The sequence below is a fragment of the Chelonoidis abingdonii genome, chromosome 3 (assembly GCF_003597395.2).
Source record: "Chelonoidis abingdonii isolate Lonesome George chromosome 3, CheloAbing_2.0, whole genome shotgun sequence".
NCBI classification, from domain to species: domain Eukaryota; kingdom Metazoa; phylum Chordata; order Testudines; family Testudinidae; genus Chelonoidis; species Chelonoidis abingdonii.
In genome coordinates this window covers 19,269,480-19,291,980 of record NC_133771.1, presented here as the reverse complement: position 1 = coordinate 19,291,980, position 22,501 = coordinate 19,269,480, and the positions used below count along the sequence as shown (strand labels likewise).

The 22,501-nt window shown below is 42.4% G+C and overlaps 1 protein-coding gene across 2 annotated transcripts in view; it reads left to right on the top strand.

Moving 5' to 3' along the window:
* Positions 1 to 22,501, top strand: part of KLHL29 (kelch like family member 29) — a 515,481-nt gene that overhangs the window by 147,676 nt on the left and 345,304 nt on the right. For both annotated transcript variants that reach the window (XM_032784865.2, XM_032784864.2), the window contains exon 2: positions 5,832 to 6,137. In XM_032784865.2, coding sequence (XP_032640756.1) covers positions 5,877 to 6,137 — 261 coding nt within the window. In that variant the 5' untranslated portion in view covers positions 5,832 to 5,876. The remainder of the gene's footprint in view (positions 1 to 5,831; positions 6,138 to 22,501) is intronic.

The window sequence follows — 22,501 nt, the reverse complement described above, 5'->3', positions numbered from 1 at the left end:
ACACACTTGTCTTCGCTCCTAAGCTGTCCCCAAATTCTTCGCGCGGTTGAGTACTACTTTATCTAAGATAGTAGAAAAAAATATCTAGAGTTCAAACCTAAGCCACTAATAGCTGTCCTCAAAAGAAATTCAGACATACTGTAGAAGTAGCAAGTGAACAACTTTAGTAAACAACGTGATTACAGCAGTAATGCAGAACTCATACTAGAGACAAAGTAGCCATCAGAGAATACTATTTCGCTAAAGAATTCTCAATTGTACTAGAGGATTATATCACTTCCTTATACAAAAGATTGGGATACTTCTCTAGAACATACAACAAGAAAATTGGCCAAAACTGCATCTGCAGAGTTTGTCTCTCTCTATGGCCTGTCTAACTACGCGTTTAAATCGATTTAAAGAGTAAATCGATTTACGCTGTACCCGTCCACACACACGCCCCTTTATATGATATAAAGGCTCTTTAAATCGTTTCTGTACTCCTCCCGACAACGAAGTGAGAGCGCTAAATTGATATACATATGCGATTACGGTAAGTGTGGACGGAAATACACGACGTTATATGGCCTCCGAGCGGTATCCCGAGTGCACCACTGACCGGTCTGAGAAGCAATCTGAACTCGATGCAGCGGAAGGCAGTGCAAAGCCCCGCGAAGTTTTAGAGTTACATTTCTTTGCCCAGAGTGGACTCACTGATCAGCACGGGTGGCGATGCATCTCAATCCCAATGAGCTCCAGCATGGACGACGGGAGATACTAGATCCGATCGCTGTATGGGGAGACAAATCTGTTGTATCAGAGCTCTGTTTACGAACACGAAATGGCCAAAGCGTTTGAAAAAAAATCTCCCAGGCTAAGCGGCTGCGTACAAGTGTAGCGGGAACCAGAGACTCAAATGGATGCTCCGGAGGGGGGGTACTGAAGGACATCCAGCTATCCACAGCCACAGCAGGTCCTGAAAGTATTTGCATTCTTGGCTGAGCTCCAGTGTCTGTAGGTGTACGGGTTAAGTGCGCTGGTGGTCAGGGAACAGCTCCTCAGTTTTCACCACCACCTACCACCACACGTAAGAAAAGGGAAAGAAATCATTTCTTGACATCTTTCAATGTCACCCTATGTTACTGAGTGCTGTCGGTAGACGATCGTGCGCAGTGAGAGCAGTATCGCTCCTCTCCCCTCCAGCGTGGTAGACCGTGCATATGACTGATTCCGTTGTCGCTATCCATCCCCGTGAGTGCTCCTGGCTGGCCAGTGAGGCTGGCAGGGGCTGGGAAAATGGGAAAATGACTCCAGTACTCAGTAGATTGTCAATGAACGCTGGTAAGCACCTCTTATCATAGCAACTGGAGCTGAGCTTCATTCAGCGCCTCCTTCCTGTGTAAAGAAAAGATTCTGTACTGCATGTGTCATAGCCGGAGCTGGCTCCCCCTCATTTATCTCAACAACATGCTCTGTTCTTATTCTGCATTCTTTTATAACTTCATGACAAATGGGGGGGGACTTGCAGTAGCCAGGAGGTGGGGAGGAGTGGAAGCAACGGGTGGGGTGTTGCAGGGCCACCCTGATATACTGGGACACGGAGCAGCTGTGTCTGATACACTGGTCTCTAATGCACACTTGCACCTATTCTAGAGGACTGACTCTATTTCATTAGAAACGATAGGGAGTGATTGATCAGTTCCAGTGAGTCATCCAATTTTGCTTTGCGTTGGCCCCAGCCGATTTCACCAGGGGCACTCATGATGCAGAGACAGTACAGAGGGGGAGCGATAACGTCATCTCTTGCCGTTTTCTTCGGCAGTAGAGGTACAGATGACCGGTACATTTCTGCTCATTGACAAGAAGTGATGCTGCTGGTGTAGCGGCTGGAGTATCGCCTATCTCTCTGAGATGCGTACACATATGGTGTGGAAAAAAAGCTGAGCGGGCTCATGGTTGCGTGCTTGGGGTCTGAGGGATGCAGGGAAAACGGCGCGAAGAATTGTCGCTGATGTTTCAGAAAGGAATGACGAACTCGTCTCGTCGGGGAGGAGTACAGAAATCGATTTAAAGAGCCCTTTATATCACTATAAAGGGCGTTGTAGTGTGGACGGGTACAGCGTTAAATCGATTTAACGCTCTTTAAATCGATTTAAACGCGTAGTGTAGACCAGGCCATAGAGTAGAAGAACAAACCTCTGCAGATGCAGTTTTTGGCCGAATTTTTCTTGTTTATGTTCTTGAGAAGTAGTCCCAATCTTTTGTTATAAGGAATGTGATATAAATCCCCTCTAGTACAATTGGAGAACATTCTTTAAGCGTAAATAGTATTTCTCTGATGGGCTACATTTGTCTCTAATATGCCAGCTTCACTTGCCATTCTGCTGTATTACCAGTTGTCTTATTACTAAAGTTGTTCACTTGCTACTTTCTTACAGTATGTCTGAATTATATCTCTTGAGGACAGCCTATTAGTGGCTTAGGTTTGAACTTTCTAGATATGTTTTTTCTACCTTACACTTAAGATAAAGTAGTCTCACTCAACAGCGCGAAGACATTTATGGTGGACAGGCTAATAGGAGCCGGAAGACAGCTTGTGTCGGAGCTCAGAAATTCTGCCCATTCTGTGGTTGTCCATGATGATAACATAAGTAAAACAACACATAGTGCAACACTGACCTTATCCAGCAGAAAAATACCAAGAAGTAATATCTGTTCAGCTATCATAAGCTGGGATATTTTTCTTATCCATTTTTGTTGTATGCATTCTTAAATACAAAATGACTTTCACTGATCTCATAATAAATTGGATTGTGTGATGCAAGTAAAATAGATGAGTTGCTGTAATGAACCAAATGTTCATGATTTATTAATGTGAGAAACTGTATTTAGCATTTATGTATAATATTCTTCACTTTCTAATGCTGTACAAATGTCACAGTGTCACTTGGAGGATGTTCCCATTTTAACCAGAGAGGGTTAAGTGACTTGCTTGAGGCCATGTGTAGCGGGATTTCAGGCCATCAGGGAAGAAAAAGGAGGGAGAATGCCCCCTTTTTGTGAATGTAGCTCCTTGTGGGTCAAAGTAGACAGGCCTAGCGGTTGGTGATCAGGGGGCTGTCCTTATCCTCAGGGCAGTGAGGCCTAATGACCAGAGTCTACAGAGCTATCCTTGCTCTCGGAGCAGTGAAGCCTAGGGGCCAGAGTCCATGAAGCTGTCCTTGCTCTCAAGGCAGCGAGGCCTCCTGACCAAAATCTATGAAGCTGCCTTTGGCCTCAGGGCAGCGATGCCTAGTGGCTGGAGTCTATGTAGCTGCCTTAGTTGTCTGGGGAGCAGGGTCTAGTGATAGGTGTGGAAAGGGGCAGAGTGATCTGGGCCCATCCTACTCCACTGGGTCCCAACCCTAGGCCCTATGGAACCAGCAGTCCTGGCTTCAGTTCCCCTCTCAACAAACTTCCTACTCTTGCTTCCGAATCCTCCTCTGGGGTAGTGGCCTGCCAAATCCCTCATCCTCTGCAGTTGCCTATGGTCCCGCCATGGATTCAGCGCCTTCAGCCTCCGCAGGCTGGCACGCTAGCAGCTCCCTGGCAGGAGTCTGCAGCGTGTATCCACTCTCCTCCTCAGTCAGCCCAGACTGAGCTAAGCCGCCTCGTTTTATATACTGCTTCCAACCAGAGCATGCCAAGCAAGAGAATGGGAGCATTGCCTCCTGGGCCGAAAATGCATGGCTAACCCTTGCTAGGCCAGTGTAGGGTTGGTACACCCCATCACATAATGTGCTGTGAAATTGTCAGAACTGGGATTAGAACTCAGGAGTTTCTGCTTCCCTGTTCTGTGCTGTGATGACTTGCCCACTGCTGGTATAATTTGCAGATGCCAAAGTTTGGCAAAGTAGTAAATGATGATAAGGACAGGATAGTCATATGGAGTGATCTGGATTTCCTGGTAAATTGGCTCCACTCAAAGATTATACAGCTAAATGCAAAGTTACACATCTAGAAAAAAGGAATGCAGGCCACACCTACAAAATGGGGGACGGTATCCTGGAAAGCAAGGACTGAAAAGGAGCCTAATGAGAGGTCAGAGAGGACAAACAATTCATTGTGAGCTTCCAATGCAATGCTCTGGCAAAAAAGGACTAATGCGACCCTTGGATGTATAAGAAAAGTAGTGAGTAGGACTAAGGAGGTGATTATATTTCACTACGCGGCACTGCTGAGCCTGATACTGTAATACTACGTTCAGTTCTGGTGTTCATATTTTTAAAAAGATGTTAAGAAATTGGAGAGGGTGAAGAAAAGAGCCTCAAAAATTATTCAAGACCTAGAGAACCTTAAAGTAAGAGATTTAAAGAGCTTAATTTGTTTAATTGATCAAAAAGAAGATTGAAAGGTGACTTGATTACAGTATATAAGTATCTTCACAAGGAGAAAACAGTGGGTACTGAAGTGCTCTTTAATCTATCAGAGAGAAACATGAAGTAGAACCTCAGAGGTTACGAACACTTCGGGAATGGAGGTTGTTTGTAATTATGAAATTTTCGTTACACTGAACAAAACATTATGGTTGATCTTTCAGAAGTGTAGAACTGAACATTGACTTAATACAGCTTTGAAATTTTACTATGCAGAAGAAAAATGCTTCGTTTAATCATCTTAATTTAAATGAAACAAACCACAGAAACAGTTTCCTTACAAAAAAGATTTGACAAGGTAAACTTTCCTTTTATTATTTTAGTAGGTTACATTTTAACACTGTACTGAACTATATTTAATTTTTTTAGTCTCTGCTGCCTGATTGCATACTTCCAGTTCCAAATGCGGTGTGTGGTTGACCAGTCAGTCAGGGCCAGATTTACACCTTCCGCACACCTGGGCACAGCATCTTAAGTACCCCCCTTCCTACAGCTAACCTTTTTGTTGAATTCAATTTTAGAGAGGTAAGGTGCCCCTAGAATGCCCCTAGGCACATGCCTACTGCGACTAATTGGAAATCCGGCCCTGCCGTCAGTTTGTAGTGCTGGTGTTCGTAACTCTGAGGTTCTACTGTAAAAATAACCAATGGCTGGAAGCTTTGGCTAGACAAACTCAAATTGGAAATAAGCCTCAAATTTTCTACCATGAGGATGATTAACCACTGGAACAAACTACCAAGGAAGGTGGTGGATTCTCCATCTTGATGTCTCTCAGTCAAGTCTGGATGCCTTTCTGGAAGATCTGTTTTTTGTCAAACACAAGTTATTGGGCTCAAAAACGGGTAATTGGGTGAAATTTAATGGGCTATGATATATAGGAAGTCAGACTGGACAATCTAATGGTCATTTCCGGACTTAATGAACTCTGTGAATGGATGTATGAGTCTGTATGTGTTAAAATAAATGAGAGTGGCAGGAGCAATGACAAATATAAAGGCTTTCTTTTCATCTTCCTCTCATTGGGATTGGTGGGGTGGACATTTCTTTGGTGCGAGATTCATGAAAGGTTTAATTTTCAAAAGGGCATCTTTAGCAAGCTGTTAGAGAGGTTGGATGATGAATTGGTTCTAACTTGGTGTTTCATTCTTTGTGTATTGTCTCTTGAGATCCTGCTAGAAAGTTCGGGCATGTGGAATTCCCTGGAAACTGAGTGACTGTTCTCTCCACCACATGTTCAGTCAGTATCCTAACTCTCTCATTTCAATTTTGAATTAAGATTGCTACAAACATAATCCCCTCTCCTGATGTTTGATTGGCACAATTTCACCTGTACTGCGAAATAGGCATGGTGGCGACTGGCAGGACTGGCCCAAATGATTGAGTAGGAGTTTTGCTTTGGGCTGACTTTATAACATCTCTTTGCTTTTAACATTTCAGGCGAGCTCTAGAGTTCCCTTTGAGAAGAAGCCATACTCGACCGAGATGTCACGGCACCACAGCCGGTTTGAAAGAGATTATCGCACTGGGTGGGATCGCCGAGAGTGGAGCTCCAATGGGAATCATGTGAACAGCAGTAACTGTAACAGTACAGCGAGCAGCAACTGCAACAACAGACCTGGCCTATTGCCTTTGCCAATTGTTCCCTCTCGACTACCTACTCCAGCCACGGCTGCTTGCACCACAGTGAACAGCGACGTGAGAACGAGCCTTGTGGCCAACTCATCCGCAGCTTCAACTACCAAAGTAAGAATTTACTTGTTTTCAGTAATGATGAGTTAGAGGAAACTACAGATGGGGCAACACTTGTTCCCTTCAGAAGCCCCTTGTTTATGATGTGCCGTGGGAATAAGAAGTCCAATGGCCGTTTGCCTTTTTCCTTCTGTTGGTGCTGATGTATGCTGTTTGTGTAGTAAGATGACCTTCATGGGCTGGTGGATCTCCCACTTCGTTCCATCACTGAACAGAGAGATCAGTCAGTTCCCTATATCACAGAACGAGTTTCATGCTTTTATTAATTTTTTGTGAAGCACTTAGTTCTCAATTTTGTTGCTGGGAATGATCCACTTTGTTTGTCTAACTATCCGAGGAGTGTTCCAGATGGAGCATAGTTTTCCTGCGCTGATCTATTTTTATGTCACAAAGAGCAGAAACTGACCAAAGTGCATAGGGGTTTTTTGGGTTTTTTGCTTTTGTTGCTTGGCCCTTCCCTATAAGTTGTCCAGTGTGCCTTTCCACATTGCCATCTGTAGCATCATCATAGGAATAATGGGAGCCCACAGTTGAGACAAGGCTGTCTGGTTTTTACATAAATACAGTTTAAGAAGGAAGAAAATGTTAAAGAACAAAGAAATAAAATCACTAGTGTTTTTTTATTGATTTTATTCTGCTGACTAGTAGTGTGTTTTGGTTTTCTTTTAACTTGTAGCTCCTCTTAAGTCTACAAAGCTAAAAAAAATTATATCGGTGAAATATATTATTTGCCTTCCTGCATACAGAAATTACTAGGAAAGCTGAAGCGGAGGGGGAGGGGGAGGGAGGGTGGTGGAAAACCTTAGCACATTGTAAAGGTATCCGTGGCTTTAGCCAGGCAAGCCACATGCCCTGCTGCTTTTCTTTTTATGATATTTACATTTTTCTTTCAACTTGCTTTCATGTTAATAAATGCAAGTGCCAAATACAACAGACGCAGACAGGGGAAAAGAAGACAATGAAGTTATTTAAAGTAAGCCAAGAACATGCTGAAATTTTACTGCAATACCATACCATATTGATTTTTTTTACACAGTAGAAAAACAAGGTCAATGCTGCAGAAGGAAACAGTGGGCCAAAGTTTACCGTGTGAATGTTTTTTAAAAGGGTCCATAGTGTTTTTTCATTTATTTTTATTTGACAACAGGCAGTAAGTTCCCAATGAAAATGAATATGGGATTTCCCCAGATGTCCTCCACGATAGATGCATTTTGGTCACGGTTTGTCTGGAGAAGATTATAAAGCAAGTTTTGAAGCCAGCACAGTGGTTTCACATATCATGACCTCTGTACTGCTAAAAATCCAGCTGCTGGCTGGGGTTGATCGGCCTTTGCTGCAGATGTTTAACAGCCCATTGAGGCTGAACTATGATGCTAAAGTGTTTGCTTCTCAGGGGGAAGGAGGGAAAAATCAGCATTTTAAGTGTTTTGTGATCATATGTTAAATGTGAAGCATTTTCTAAATTATCTTATTAGGCAATTTCCTAGATGAGTTTTACTAGTAAGAATGGTTTTGACACCAGCTAGATCAATGGGAAGAAAACAAACATTATGTAGGTGAGATAGAATGATCTTTACCAGGAAAGCTGCTAATCGCCTGTGTGATCTCCCATCAAATTCATGTATAAAAAGTCCCAATGTCCCCACTCTCTCCTCTGTTGCTGAGGATTACCTGAACAGGTCTGACAACTGAAACCACACGGACTGAGAGGGGAAAAGCTTGGGAAACAGAAGTGGGTGAGGAATCTGAATAGTTGATTTAAGGGGATGTTGCCTAGGAAACTTCCCACAAACTACAAGAGAAAGTTTTGTAAATGAAAAAGTGTGCTCTCTGTCTCGCATACTGCAGATTTACACTTGTGGTTCAGCTCAGATGATTAGTAGTATCCCAAAGCAATGAGTTTGCCTCCAACTGTTGACTATCCAGCTAATGGTTAACCATAAAAATTTAAATCCATGTAATTGGAAAATCACAAACCAGAAGAATGCACAGTTGCTTGGTCTGTTTTAAAAACAGATATATGCCAAGTTCTTAGCCCAGGATGGAGCCCAATAACTTGTGTTTTGGCTAAAGCATATCTTCCAGAAAGGCATCCAGCTTTGATTTGAAGACATCCAGAGATGAAGAATCCGGTAGCTCCCTTCCTACCTTGTTCCAGTGTTTAGTGACTCTCACTATTAAAAATGTGTGTCTAATTCTACTTTGAATTTATCTGGCTTCAGCCTTCCATGATGATTTTATATTTATGGTCAGACTATTGATGAGAATGTTGAATAGCTTCAGGCCTAGTACTGATCTCTTCAGAACCCCACTGGAAACACCTCCATTCAGTGATGATTCTCCATTGACAACTACTCTTTGAGATCTGTCAGCCTAATCCAATTAACATGTGCTTTATTGATAGTGTATATTGGTATTTTTTAACTGCCCTACAGAAGTCTAAGTATATTACATCTGCGCAGTTACTTTCATCAACCAAACTTGTGATCTCATCAGAGAATTATACCAGGTTTGTTTGGCAAGACCTATTGTACATAAAATCTTGTTGACTGCCACTAATTATATTTCCATCCTTTTCTTCTTTTTTAATTGAAACCCTAGGTGAAAAATTCAGAATGGATAAAAGGAAATATATTTTCACATAACCTGTCATTAGACTGTGGAACTCATTGTGACATGATGTCGTTGAGCCCCAGAGTTCAAAGATCCATCGATGTTAAGTCCAGAAGGGCCCTTTAGAATATTTAGTCTGAGCAGACAAGATTATAAGAATATCCAGAATTATAATAATATATAATAATATAATTATAATGCTAACAAAAAGAGTACTGTGAGGGATATAAAACTTTGTTTTGGGGTTTAAGCCAATTTCTAACTATTAGGGATGAGGTGATACCTTCATGGAATACAGGTCATCCCACATCTGCCTACTCTGAGGTTCCTTGCACCTCTTCTGAAGCATCTGGTGTTGGCCATTGGTGGAGACAGAATACTGGATTAGACAGGTCTGATTCAGTATGGCAACTCCTGGGTTCCTAGAAGGTGGCCCCAAAAGAACTTGTGCTTCACATCACAGACAAAACATTGATATGTGTGGACAGACTATATTACTAAAGATATGATGCAAATCTTCAGTGTTTAATATTACTCGCCGGACGTACCAATAACTTGCTAACTGCAAGCGAAATGCCTTTCCACAAATCACACCTACCTGTTTCTTATTGTCTTGAAAAATTGCGTGTTTGGCCTGGGTTATTAAAAAGAAAAACGTGGTGATTTTTTTTTTCATTTTTTACTGAACAAATGAATAAAAAAGGACTTTGGGCTACTGTCGCCCACACTTTACAAACATTGTTTAAGCCTCAGTGCCCCTCTAAGGTATGTTAATATTATAATCCCTATATAATGATAGAGAAACTGAGACACAGAGAAATTGTGATTTTGCTCAAGGTTGTTGAGCAAGTATTCTCACCTTTTTGTCAAGTTGGGCCTCCTGACTCTCAGTCCTGTGTGCAAGCCACTGGGCCACAGAGCTTCCACTGGGGATGGCTTATTCTGAATCCTAGGGTCAAAATCCCCAGTTGTGGAGTACTTTCTGCATTTGGCGTCCTTTAATTGCTGAAGTGTTTGGCAGGAGAAAGCAGGTGACTCATAGCACTAAAGGGCAATGTGCAGCTTCATTTTGACACACTCTTAGTCCCGTCGCGTATGATTATTTGGCTCAGTTTTTTCTCCCATAGGTTTATTTGCTAGTAGAAACTATCAAGGAACTCCCCATAAAACTGCAGCATTATTTAAGATATAGGCAATGAAACACTCTAGAATCCGATTAAGGGCGTCACACAATATTCCAACCATGTTATCTGTTCATATTAGAAGCACCTCTATTCTCTGTTGCTTTTCCAAATTACTTTCTGTGTTACTTGTACAATTTTCTCCATCAAAGCTTCTGCATCACAGCTGCAATTTAGAAGTGTTGTCATGGGCTGTAATTTGAAATTTTATTACCTAGAGATTTTTTGGTTATAGAACATTTACTTTTATTATCTGGATATTATTTTTAAATGCCTGAAAAGATTGATACGTCAACAGGATCTGTGCGGTGTCAGGGACTGTCTGATTATTTTTTGTTCGGCATTAATTTAAAAAACCCTTTGCCTGGAAAATGAATTGATTCCTACACCCCCACATGCTTAATGATTTGTTAATTTCAAAGTTAAACTTATGACAATGGGTATAAAAAATCCAGTCTCAAATTCTGATAGGATTTTCTTCAGCATAACAGAGGGTAACTCTCTGTAGTATGGTTACTCTGGGTTTATCAGGGAATAACTGAAATCAGAGCCTGGCCTTCTATGTTTACAGTGGTCCCATAAGATTTAAGGGTTATGTGTTGTTGCTACCAGAGTTTTGATCCTAGGGTGGTTCAGCTCAAAGGAAATGTGGGAGGGGAGAAGGAGAGTGTAAAATGTTTGTTAACCTCTCTGGAAAGCAGCACAGGGAATGCAGAGGGAGAAATCAACCTGTCTCACCATGCTTTGGCTTAACCAAGTCATATAAAACAAATGAGCAGGAAAGTGGGGGAAATTCTTGTTTTAAAGGAGAAACAAATCTGTATGGCTGTAGAATGCATTGTAAAAAGAAATAAGATAAAATACCATAAAGGTAAAATGTTAACACATTTATTTCCTTTGAGATCCAAAATAATTTAGTTCCCCTACCCCAACTGGTAAAAGGTTCTCACTCTTCAGTCTGTTGCCTGCCAACTGTTTACTGTACATAGAATCATATGATTAGAAGGGACCTCAAGGGTCATCTAGTCCAGTGACTTTCAAACTTTCCAGACTTCTGTACCCCTTTGAGGAATCTAATTTGTCTTGCATAACCCAAGTTTCACTGCACTTTAAACCTAATTGCTTACAAAATCAGACACAATAATACAAAAGTGTCTCAGCACACTTACTGAATTTCAGCGTATAGTACATAGAGCAGTATAAACAAGTTGTATGAAATTTTAGTTTATACTGACTTCGCTAGTGCTTTTTATGTAGCCTGTTTTAAAACTAGGCAAATATCTAGATGAGTTGATATACCCCCTAGAAGATCTATGTGAACCCTGAGGGGTACATGTACCCCTGGTTGAGAACCATTGATCTTATATAACCCCTCTGCCAAGGTGCAGGATTTGTTGTGTCTAAACTATCCAAGACAGATGGCTATCCAGCCTCCTTTTGAAAACCTCCAGTGAAGAAGCTGCCACAACCTCCCAGGGGCAGTCTGTTCCATTGACCTGCTGTTCTTACAGCAAGGAAGTTTTTCCTGAGGTTTAATCTAAATCTGCTATGCTGTAGTTTGAACCCATTTCCTCCTGTCCTGCCCTTGGTGGCAAGAGAGAACAATTTTTCTCCATCTTCTTTATGGCAGCTTTCAAGTTTCTGAAGACTGCTATCACAGAATATCAGGGTTGGAAGGGACCTCAGGAGGTCACCTAGTCCAACTGCTGCTCAAAGCAGGACCAATCCCCAGACAGATTTTTCCCCAGATCCCTAAATGGCCCCCTCAAGGATTGAACTCACAACCCTGGGTTTAGCAGGCCAGTGCTCAAACCACTGAGCTGTCCCTCCCCCCCAATTGCCTCTTTTCCAAACGAAACATATCCAGTTCCCTCAGCCTTTGTTCATATTTACATTCTGTCCCTTTGATCATCTTTGCTGTTCATCTCTGGATCCTTTCCAGTTTTTCTGTATCCTTTCTATACATTGGTGCCCAAAATTAGACCCATTAGTCCATCTGAGGCCTAACCAATGCTGAGTATAGCAGTACTATTACCTCCTGTAATTTGCATGTTATGCCTCTGTTAATGCAACCTAAAATTGCATTTGCTTTATTTGCATCGCATTGCTGACTCAAGCTGAGGTTATGATTCACTACAACTCCCAGGTCCTTCTTAGCAGTGTTGCTGCCAAGCCAGTTTCCCCCCAATATTTATTTGTGCATTGGGTTTTCTTCCCTAAATGTAGCACTTAACATTTGTCTTTGTTGGATTTCATTTTGTAATCTATAGCCCATTTCTCCAATTTATCAAGATTCCTCTGAATTCTAAGTCTATCCTCCAAAGTATTGGCAACCATCCTTAGCTTTGTGTCATTTGCAAACTTGATCAATATGCTCTCTATACCTCCATCCAAGTCATTAATTAAGATGCTAAACAACACCAGGCTCAAAACAGATCCCTGTGGATCCCCACTTGAGACCTTCCTCCAATCTGACATCATTCCATTAATACACGGGTGGGCAATAATTTTCACAGGGGGGGGCACTCCATGAATTTTGGTAAGTTGCCAAGGGCTGCACATTTCTACTATATTAATGGAGGTGGTGCGTGGAATGAGAGGGAGTTTTGGTGCAGGAGAGACCTCCGGTTTGGTGCAGAGTGTTGGGGTGCGGGAGAAGGTGAGGAGTATGGGCTCTGGGAGGGAGTTGGATGCAGGCGGGGGCTCCAGGCTGGGGCAGGAGATTGGGGTGTAAGAGCAGGTGGATGGGAGTTTGGGTGCAGAAGGGGGTTGTGATCTGGGGCAGGGAGTTGGAATGTGGGCGGAGGTGAGAGATGCAGGCTCTGGCGGGGAGGTGCTTACCACAGGCAGCTCGTGGCCAGCAATGCAGCAGGACTCAGGCATACTGCCTCTATACCGTGGCCCCAGGCTGCTCCCAGAAGTGGCTGTGGCTGGCTGGTGCTGGAACATCTCTGTGCACCCCTTGAGGGGAGGAGGGCAGTGGGTCTCAGTGCGTTGCCTGTACCTGCAAGCACCACCTCTGCAGCTCCCATTGGCTGTTTTTTGACCAACGGGAGCTGTGAGGACAGTGCTGGGGGTGGGGGCAGCATACTGAGCCACCTCCCCCGCCACCAGCAGAGTAAAGAGACATGCCAGCAGCAGCCGGCCACTTCTGGGAGTGATGTGGGGCCACAGCAGGCACCCAGCCTGCCTGAGCGCCCACTGCGCTGTGGGACTTTTAGCAGCCCGAAGATTGCAAAGGGGCAGCCAAAGAGCCAGGCTGGCCGGACAGAAATGTTAGATGGGCCGGATCCCCCCTTTTTAAATATGGGCACTACATTAGCCCTTCTCCATTCTTCCACGACCTCTCCCATCATCCATGAGTTTGTAAATATTGTTGCCAGTTGCTCCGAGATTTCTTTAGTTAAGTACTTCAGTACTCGTGGGTGAATAGCATCTGGCCCCGCTGATTTGATTTCATACAAGCTGGTCAGGAGATATCTGACATGTTCTTTCCTCATCCCTATCTGCATCCCTTCTTCTTTATTGTCTGTGGTACTTTGCTGGTCGTTCAGTCATATTTATTTTTTGTGAGAAGACTGAAGCAAATTAGGCATTCAGCAGCTCTGCCCTCCTATTGTCTTCCATTACCAGCTCACCTTCTCCATTGATTAGCAGACCAGCACCATCCCTGATCTTTCTTTTTTGACTGACATATTTGAAGAACCCCTTCTTGTTGTCTCTAACATTTCTTGCTATCTGTCACTCATTCTTTGCGTTGGCCTTCCTTTCTAGTGAAGATCTGCGAAATCAACCATCAATCGCTCTTCCGTCGACCTTCACATTCACAACTAATTTATCCCTGTTGGTCAAAAGTAGATCCAAAATGGACAACCCCCTAGTTGCTAAGAATTTGCAGGACATATTATGTTTTGCTGCAATAGTCTTCCAACAGATATCAGGGAAGTTAAAGTCCCCCATTAATAAATGCTCGTGTGTTAGCTAATCTTGTTATTTGCTTTCAGAATGACTTATTCATTTCCTCTTCCTGATTTGGTGATCTATAATACACCCCCACCATAATGTCACTACTGTTCTTTTCCCTTCTTATCCTTACCCAGAGATTCTCAGGTCTGTTGCTCGCTTCCCCTTGGAGCAAGTTTATACATTCTTGACATACAGCGCAACACCTCCTCCTTTTTCCCCATACCTTTGCTTTTGGAAGAAGCTATCTCCCTCAATGCTGGTATTCCAATCATGGGAGTTGTCTGTCCCATGTTGCTAATTAAGTCATAATTTTCTTCATTTACCATGACTTCTGGGTCACCCTATGTGTTCCACGTACTCCTTGTATTTGTATACAGGCATTGAAGAGATTTTTCAGACTACCCTGTTGCTTTTCTGTTTGCCTTTTTAATGCAGTTGTAATTTCTAGAAATTATCCCCTTTCCCTTGTCTTCGTTACTTGAACCTAGATACGCTTTGGCCGGATTTTTTTCACTGCCCACCATATGGCCTAGTTTCCTGGAACATTAGCTCATTGTCAAAGAAGCCAAAGTACTACCACAGTTTGACGGTCCTTGCCTGGGCCTTTTTCCTTCAACAGGGAGGATGGACAAGAACACCACTTGTGCCCAAAACTCTTCTATCCTTCTTCCCAGAGCCATGTAGTCTGCAGTGATTCATTCAAGGTCATTCTTGGCAATATCGTTTGTGGCCATGTGGATAAGTAGGCACTGGAAGCAGTTGCCCCTCGCCTGGTTCACACTCCAGTCAACCACTGAAGGCCCACCTGCACCAAAGCATTCCCAACTCACACTTTTCAAACAGACATACACACAGTCAAACAGTTCCTGTAACTAGCTTCAGTCAAACCAGGGGTGGGCAAACTTTTTGGCCTGAAGGCCACATCTGGGTAGGGAAATTGTATGCAGGGCCATGAATGTATGGCTGAAGCAGGGGGTTGAGGTGTGGGAGGTATTCCGGGGTGTGGAAGAGGGGTGTGGTGTGCAGGAAGGGGCTCAGGGCAAGGGGTTGGGGTGCAGGAGGGGTTCAGGTGCGGGCTCCAGCCCAGCACTGCTTACCTTGAGCGGCTCCGCGGGTGGCAGCAATGCGCAGTGAGGCTAAGGCAGGCTCCCTGCCTACCTGGCCTCATGTCACTCCCAGAAGTGGCTAGCATGTCCGGTAGTAGCTCCTGAGGGTGCGGGGCGGGAAGGGAGGCAGCTGCGCCATGCGCTTCCATTGCCTGCAGGTACCACCACAAAGCTCCCATTGGCCATGGTTTCCTGTTCTCGGCCAATAGGAGCTGCGGGGGGCGGTGCCTGCAGGCGAGAGAAGTGCACAGAACCCTCTGCCCCCCTCTCCTTCAGGGACCATAGGGATGTGATGCCGGCTGCTTCCGGGAGCTATGCGAGGCCAGGGCAGGCAGGTTGCCTGCCTTAGCCCCACTGTGCCACGGGGCTGACAATCCCATGGGCCAGGTTGAAAGCCCTGACTGGCCAGATCTAGCCTGCGGGCCGAAGTTTCCCCTCCCCTGAGTCAAACACTGGCCAAACAAATGGTCGTAGCAGACACTCAGGTATTCAGATACACATTGCTGTATTTAGTATTGTAAGATCTTGTCCTTTCAGTTCTGAGATGATAACTGTGTAAGCTGGTGTTTGGCTTCTGTAAATATTTAAAATATCGATTAAGCAGAGGAAAAGTAAACATGAATTGTTTTTCAAGTTGTGCCTTATGTTGTACATGACTAATTACATGCAACAATTTGTTGCTCTACACAGTCACTAAAATGTATGTACTCTTACTATTATAAAACATAAGCGGCTTGCATAAACAGAGATTATAAATATTGGAATGTGTGCTTGCTAGAAAACAGTAAATATGCCATGATAAAATATACGTGACTTGCAGTGCAGCTTCTCTGCACTGGGCTACTGTAGGGTCTCATGGGGTCTGGTATTGACAACTGACACTTTTTTGTCAAAATTTCTGATGGAACACTGTTCTCCTTGGGTAGTCCGTCACTTCTTTTGATCTGGACACAGTGGAACCGCACAGACCAAGTGCAGAGATGAAAAAAGTCACATTTCAGAGCCTTCCTTTTTTTTCCCTGTGGCAATTACCAACTCAGATTTCAGACTGTGTGTGTCAAAAAGTACAACTGTTTGTTCTAGGGAAACGTGTTACCCTTCCAAGGACTTGCAGGGGAAAAAAAAGTTTAAAACGTAGCACTGTCTGTGCTTTGTGGTTTTCCAGGTGCAAGCCTTTCCTCTGTTAGGTGAAGGATACTGTTGTACACACAGGCCTAACTGGATCACTATGTTTTTTTTAAATCTGCCATTTCAAGAAACATCAAAAGATCAGAGCAATGTTCCCAGGTGCATTAGCACCAATATATTTGTAAGGGTAGACAGGGGCATTTTCCCTACCCACCTTGTAGTTCACTGGGTCTGAAAGTTCAGCAGCTTTGCATGATTTGGTAAATACCTTATGATCTGATGTGCTATTTAATGTGGTCCACAGCTTCCAGACTTCTGTGTGGCTTCCCCTTCTTTAGGAATTTCCCAGTATAACCAGTGCACTTCTTCTTTCTTTAATTTTCCACACCTTCAGAGGCACAGGGCATATGCTATTTTCTGAAATGTATGTTGGTCTTGTGCTGGTCTGTTCAGGCATCTGAGTGTCATGATGGTGGATCTGGCTTCTTTCTCTCTTGTTCTGCATCATGTTTCTCCAGGTCGCCCACATTTTCTCTTCCCGGGTGATGTCCATATTATCACTTTTTGTGGAAGTCATGCCAGTGGCATCCTTAAAGCATGCCCTAAATCAGCGGTCCCCAACCTTTTCGTCTGGCGGGCGCCAGACGAAGGACCGTGGCAGCGGCGGTCGAGCATCCGAAATGTCAGCGGCAAGCGGCATCATTGAGAAGTGTCGCCGCTGAAATGCCGCTGAATTTCGGCGGATGCTCGACTGCTGGCCAGGATGCGGGCGCACCACGTTGGGAACCTCTGCCCTAAATAGTTTCATTGTAGTCTTCTTACCATGTTTGATGCTGTAAGTTGGTTGCTCCACTGGCATTTTCTCATGTTGTTGCAAGAAAGTCTGTCCAGTGGACTCTGAACATCTTCAACTCAGAGGAACTGCCTGTGGATCTTATCAATTTTGGCTGTAGATTTCCATGACTCTGCTCCATAAAGGAGGCCAGACATGATGTTGGTATTAAAAATTGATATTTTGCATCTGTGCCAATAATGCTACTTTTCCAAATTTTTTCAAGTTTATAGACGTTGTTTGCTGATTTTGATATTTGTTACTTGACATCTAGCATGGTGTCACCATCACTGCACATCTCACTCTCTAAATAAGTAAAAAGACTTATTTCTAGCATTTCTCCATCTACTCTGATGCTTGCTTTTGGGACACTGATAGTCATATATTTTGTCTTGTCCTTATTGATAAACAAACCAGATTGTTTTACTGTGTCTGCCAAAAGCAGAGTCTTTTCTTCCATTAAGTTGTATGTTCAACGAAATGGACAATGTCAGGAAAAGCAGGGTCATCCAGTTGTGCTTTATCATTTGTCCTTAACTATCTTGGTTGCCTTCTACAGTTACTTTCCTCCTAACAGTAGTCATTGACCAGTGTGAACAGTAGCGGGGACATAATATATACAGCCTTCCCTTACTCCAGTGGTCAGTGCAAACCATTGGCTGATGATGTCACCATCTCAAACTGAACATTTAGCCTTATGTAGGTTTTTGACCATTCTAATTATTTTTCACTGGTATTCCATCATATGCCATAATTTCCCAAAGACTATTTCTATATAAGATATCAAAAACCTCCTGAAAATCTATAAAACAATATGGTCTGCACATAATCTCTATGGTGTAAAACCTGCTTGTTCCTCTCTATGCTGGAGATCTGTTTGTTTCTTGATACGTTCCAAGATAATGTTGAGCATGATTTTCCTAAGAATAGAGAGTAATGTGATTTCTCTCTAGTTATTGCAGTTCGTAAGGTCACCCTTCTTTGGCAGTATGACTCTAAGTGGAATCTCTTCCACTGGGTTTGGTTCTTTTCTTCATTCCATAGTCTATCCAAAAACACAAGGAAATTATGGAGGGATTTTTTTTTTTTGGCCACTCATTTTAAGCATTTCTTCAGCAATATTATTGTCTCTAGGTATATTCCCATTTTTGAGTTTTTTTCTGGTTTTCAAACTTCTTTCATTGTGACATTCAAAATCAGTGTCAAGCTCTGGAGGTAGGTCTTCATCAAATATTTCTAGTGGTTCATTTGGGCTTGTTCTATTTAAAACAGCCTGAAAATGTTCTGCTCGTCTTTTCCTTTCTTCTTCCTCTGTACTAAGAGTCTTTTCATTTGCATCTTTAATAGTGGACTTGGAGTATCCTAAAGTTTCCTAGATGCCCTAATTAATCCATATAGTTAGTAAATAACCATGCTCCTTTTTGACTTGCAATGTGTTTATCATCTGTTGAAAGACCTAAGAGGTCAGGCCAGATTCTAGTCCCAGCTGCGTTTGAAGATGAAAGGCAGTGTGTTTGCAGCACTAATTGATGTAGCAAAGTAATTACAAAATCACAAACATGACAATTTTGGGTAAAAGGGAAGGGGGTGTTTCCAGACCTTGTTTGGATCCAAAAGTATCTTGACTTCTGAAAATGATAAATATCAGTAATATCCAGTAATCAAAATGTGTGCTGGCCAAGAGGTGAGTGACGGATTCTTTGAAGTTCTTTTTATTTCCTATTCCTACCTTTCTTTTCAAATTTTGTTTTAATATTGCTTAATATTAACAGTTGATACAATTGACGCAAGAAATATTAATACAAGTCATTGTTGTCGTCATCAAAATTCCCCTGGTTTCAAAATCTTCCTTTTTTAAAAAACAAAACCATAGAACCTTTGCACTTGTATAGAAGGTTTAGCTTCATGTTTGTTTGTTTGTTTATCATTGCAAATGCTTAATTTTGCCAGGTGGTCTAAGGAAATTTCTTTAAAGAGAACTAATTTTTTTTCACTCAATAAAATGTTGACTGCAATCATGCCTTGGCAGAACAAAATTAGGAAACATTTTAGGGGGGTTGGAGAAGGCACCAATTTTCTAAGGGGTCTCCATGCAGACTCTGATTTTTGAGTCTGCAGTTTTGCAGCTGCGGTTGGATGGTTGAATGTCTACAGTCTGTCATTTGTGTTTGCAGTTTATGATGGGCAAAAATTAGTAGCTTTTTTTGAAGCCTAATCTATATCAGGCAAAAAAATCTTCTTAGTTTTATTTTTGTTGAGAGGATTGTTTTGTTGATACTACCATTTCATTTGCTATCTTCAACTTTAGAAATTGCTTGCAAAACAAGAAAAATAAACTAAGCCTGATCAGTTAGCTCAGAGACCTGTGCACCTCTCTGTATGTTATTTCTGAGGGAGTTCACTTACCATGTTTCCTTTGGGTTCACTTGTAGGTTTTTCCAGTTCCAGGGTTGGTTTTCCTCTTGCCTTGGAGGTTAACACTTACCAAGTCATAAAAGCCTGGGTCTTTGTTGCTAGCTTCTATAACATTTTGTTCTTGGAAGATACACGCTTAATTGGTGTGTTGGAGGAATTCACTGTTCAAAATTCTCCCACAAGTCTATTTGCCTCTTCTTTTTTTAACTGTGTTCTGCTGCTGTCAGGCTGAAATATATGTAGTTGCTACCCACTGCGATGTAGTGTCTCCAAACTGATGCACTTTTGAAAACAAAGCAGAAGTTCTATTAAGAAATACGTGCTGTCTGTAAAGCAGCATTTGTCTCTTCTAAAGTCCAGTGCACCCACTGTGTAAATAATAAGTAATGATTAATAAATAATAAATTTCCCATGTCACAAGACTACTTTTACATTCTGTGAGCATGGATCTTTCATAATAATCCTAGAACAAAGTACTGAGAAGTACATGAATAATATTTATTATTCCTAAGTTGTTGCACAAATGTGTCAAGAAATGGAGGCTTTTTTGGCTTGATAACTGCAACATTCTAGAACATATGCTGTTTATATGATAATAGTATATACGTATAAAGTAACTTTCATCCCAAAGGATTCCAAAGCATTTTACAAAATATATACGTACAGAGTCACTGAAGTACTGCCCTGAGCGGGAGGTAATCCAATTGCGGTGGAGATACCTGTTCTATGTTCAGGGAAGGAGAAGCAGTGACAGGCCCTCACTATTACCCATTTGCCTTGCCCTCTTATATGTGGTTTCTCCTCTAGATTTTGTGAGCTGCATTGCATATCATGTTACATTGAGTAGCAGCCCTATGTAATATGTGGTGGAAGCACTATAGACTGCTGTAGAAAGGACTCTGTGAAGGAAAGATTCAAAGAGATAGAAAGGTAACACTGGGATATATAGTATAAAAGATAGCTCCCTTCTGTATTTTCCTGCTTAATTTAATTTCTAGAAGCTTGTGATTGGTCCTGCCAGAGGCTTTCAGTTAGGGCTTGGCTCTGTAGCAATGGCATGAAGCAGTTACACTGAACGTTGCTGGAATCAGCCTTTCTATAGCCTGCCTCCTTACTGTGATCGTCTCATGGGGCTGAGCTGGCAAGAGAGGGGCTTTGTATATGTATTGTCTAAGAGAAGATAACTGTCAAACTTCTCAGGATCCCCTGACTACTTTTTCCCTCTCACATGTTCAGCTCCCAGTCATAAGGCTCAGCGTGGCAGCCATCATTCTACCCTCGGAGAAAGACTGGACAAGGCTCCTTTCAAAGCTGTTAAGTGGGAACCAGCAGATTGGAGGAAGAGACATCCTTATTCTTGCCATTTTCCCCCAATTTTCCTATCCTAGGCCAGTTAACTCAGATTCCCCTGAGTTTCCTAGGGTCTTAATTGTCTTTACTGGAGGCAGCACTTCCTATTTGTAACTGAAATATATGTTGTTTTACGCAACATCCTAGTGAAAACCAAAAACCAAAACAGCACCAGCATTCCCAGCACCTGTGTAAACCTTTCCTTGCATTTCAGCAATATTTCTATATAGACTATCCAAATCAGCCCACTGCAGCAGAAAATCCCTCAGTAGAGAATATCCCTGAGAAGTAAAATGGGTAGAAAATAAAATAAATGGGTAGAAGGAGTATGAATATTTTCACAAAATTTCTTTTGTTTTTGACAGTTTTCCAGTTAGCTCTGCTCATAATGGAAATGACTTAATGTTGGCATGAGTTAAATGGGTTGTAATTGGGATTCACAATTTCACAGCCTACTGAGATGAATCTTGGAATGAGTGGGGGGGAACATTCTCACCTCTGTTTTGTGCTATTCTTTTAACCTGCCTGCGGACTCAACAGGACAGTGGTTCATCAGTTTTGCATTGTGATTAGAGTCATTGCAACCAGGAGAGCTCATGATTCTCGTTCTTCCTTTTTAAATAGAAGCTGATGTTCTAGAGAACACAGTAGAAGCCACAGAAAGAGCCTATTTCTGTTGTTTAGTAGAAGTCTTTGTGGCACTGATTTGCAGAGAACCACAAATAGCTAATGCCTTCAGTTCCCATGCCAGAGTGAAGAATGTGGTCTTACACATTTCTGGTGGCAGAAAATGAACTTTTGGGGTCTGGAAATGAGAGACCATGTTAGTTATCAGATGAATGCTGACATATATCTAGTATGAAAAGCATGTTATCAATTAAATACTGAAGTAGAAACATCTCTGACTACCTGCACAATTGATTTTTTGCTTACAAGATTATCTATTCACTCTTTCACTGCAACATTGAATAGTAAATAATAGTTCTTTCTGCCAACCATGGTCCCATAAACCTGTGCTAGTTGCCAGGACTGGGAAAATTCCAAGGCTATGGTTATATCTTTTTGTTAAGCCCAATTTTCGCCTCCCCTCTTCCATTTTCATCCACCTGAGGTACAATTTTCTGTACAATTTGTTCTCTGGAAATGGATCACAAATCCTTTTATTAACAGAAGTCTCCTGGTTACTGCCATTTCATGAATAGAGAGTTTCAAACTGCCTCAGTGATACCCTCATGTAGGGTTGGAAGCAAACTGCTCCAGACTCTGATTGTCCTTCAGCACTTTAGTTTATCTAGTGAACCAAGTGCAGTTTTCAGCCCCAACAAATTGCTGCTAAACACCTACGTATCATTCCACACGTGGAGATGACGCTGCAAGCAAAATTCAAGTGGCTCTCCTGCATGTGTTCTATCTCAGGATGTGATGGTTTGGGCCTTGGTTTTCAGTGATAGTTGATAGATGGTTTCATGAGTGGGAGGCTGTCTTGTGGCAGATATTGTGTTTTGTGTATTTATCAAAATGTGTATACAATGGGTAGTTTGCTTCCATGTGGCAGAGCCTGGACTGAATTCCATGAGCCTGTTATGTTTGGTAGACTTTTTATCAAAAGAAGACATACAAACAACGCTTTGGTCTTCCTCGCTTGTGCTGCTATGTGTATGGGCTCAGTGGCTCACCTTCCTCACCATACCAGCCTTAACAGGCTGCCAAACTACTATAGATCTCTCGAAGTACAGTATAATCAAGTCCATTTGGTGAGTGGCTCAG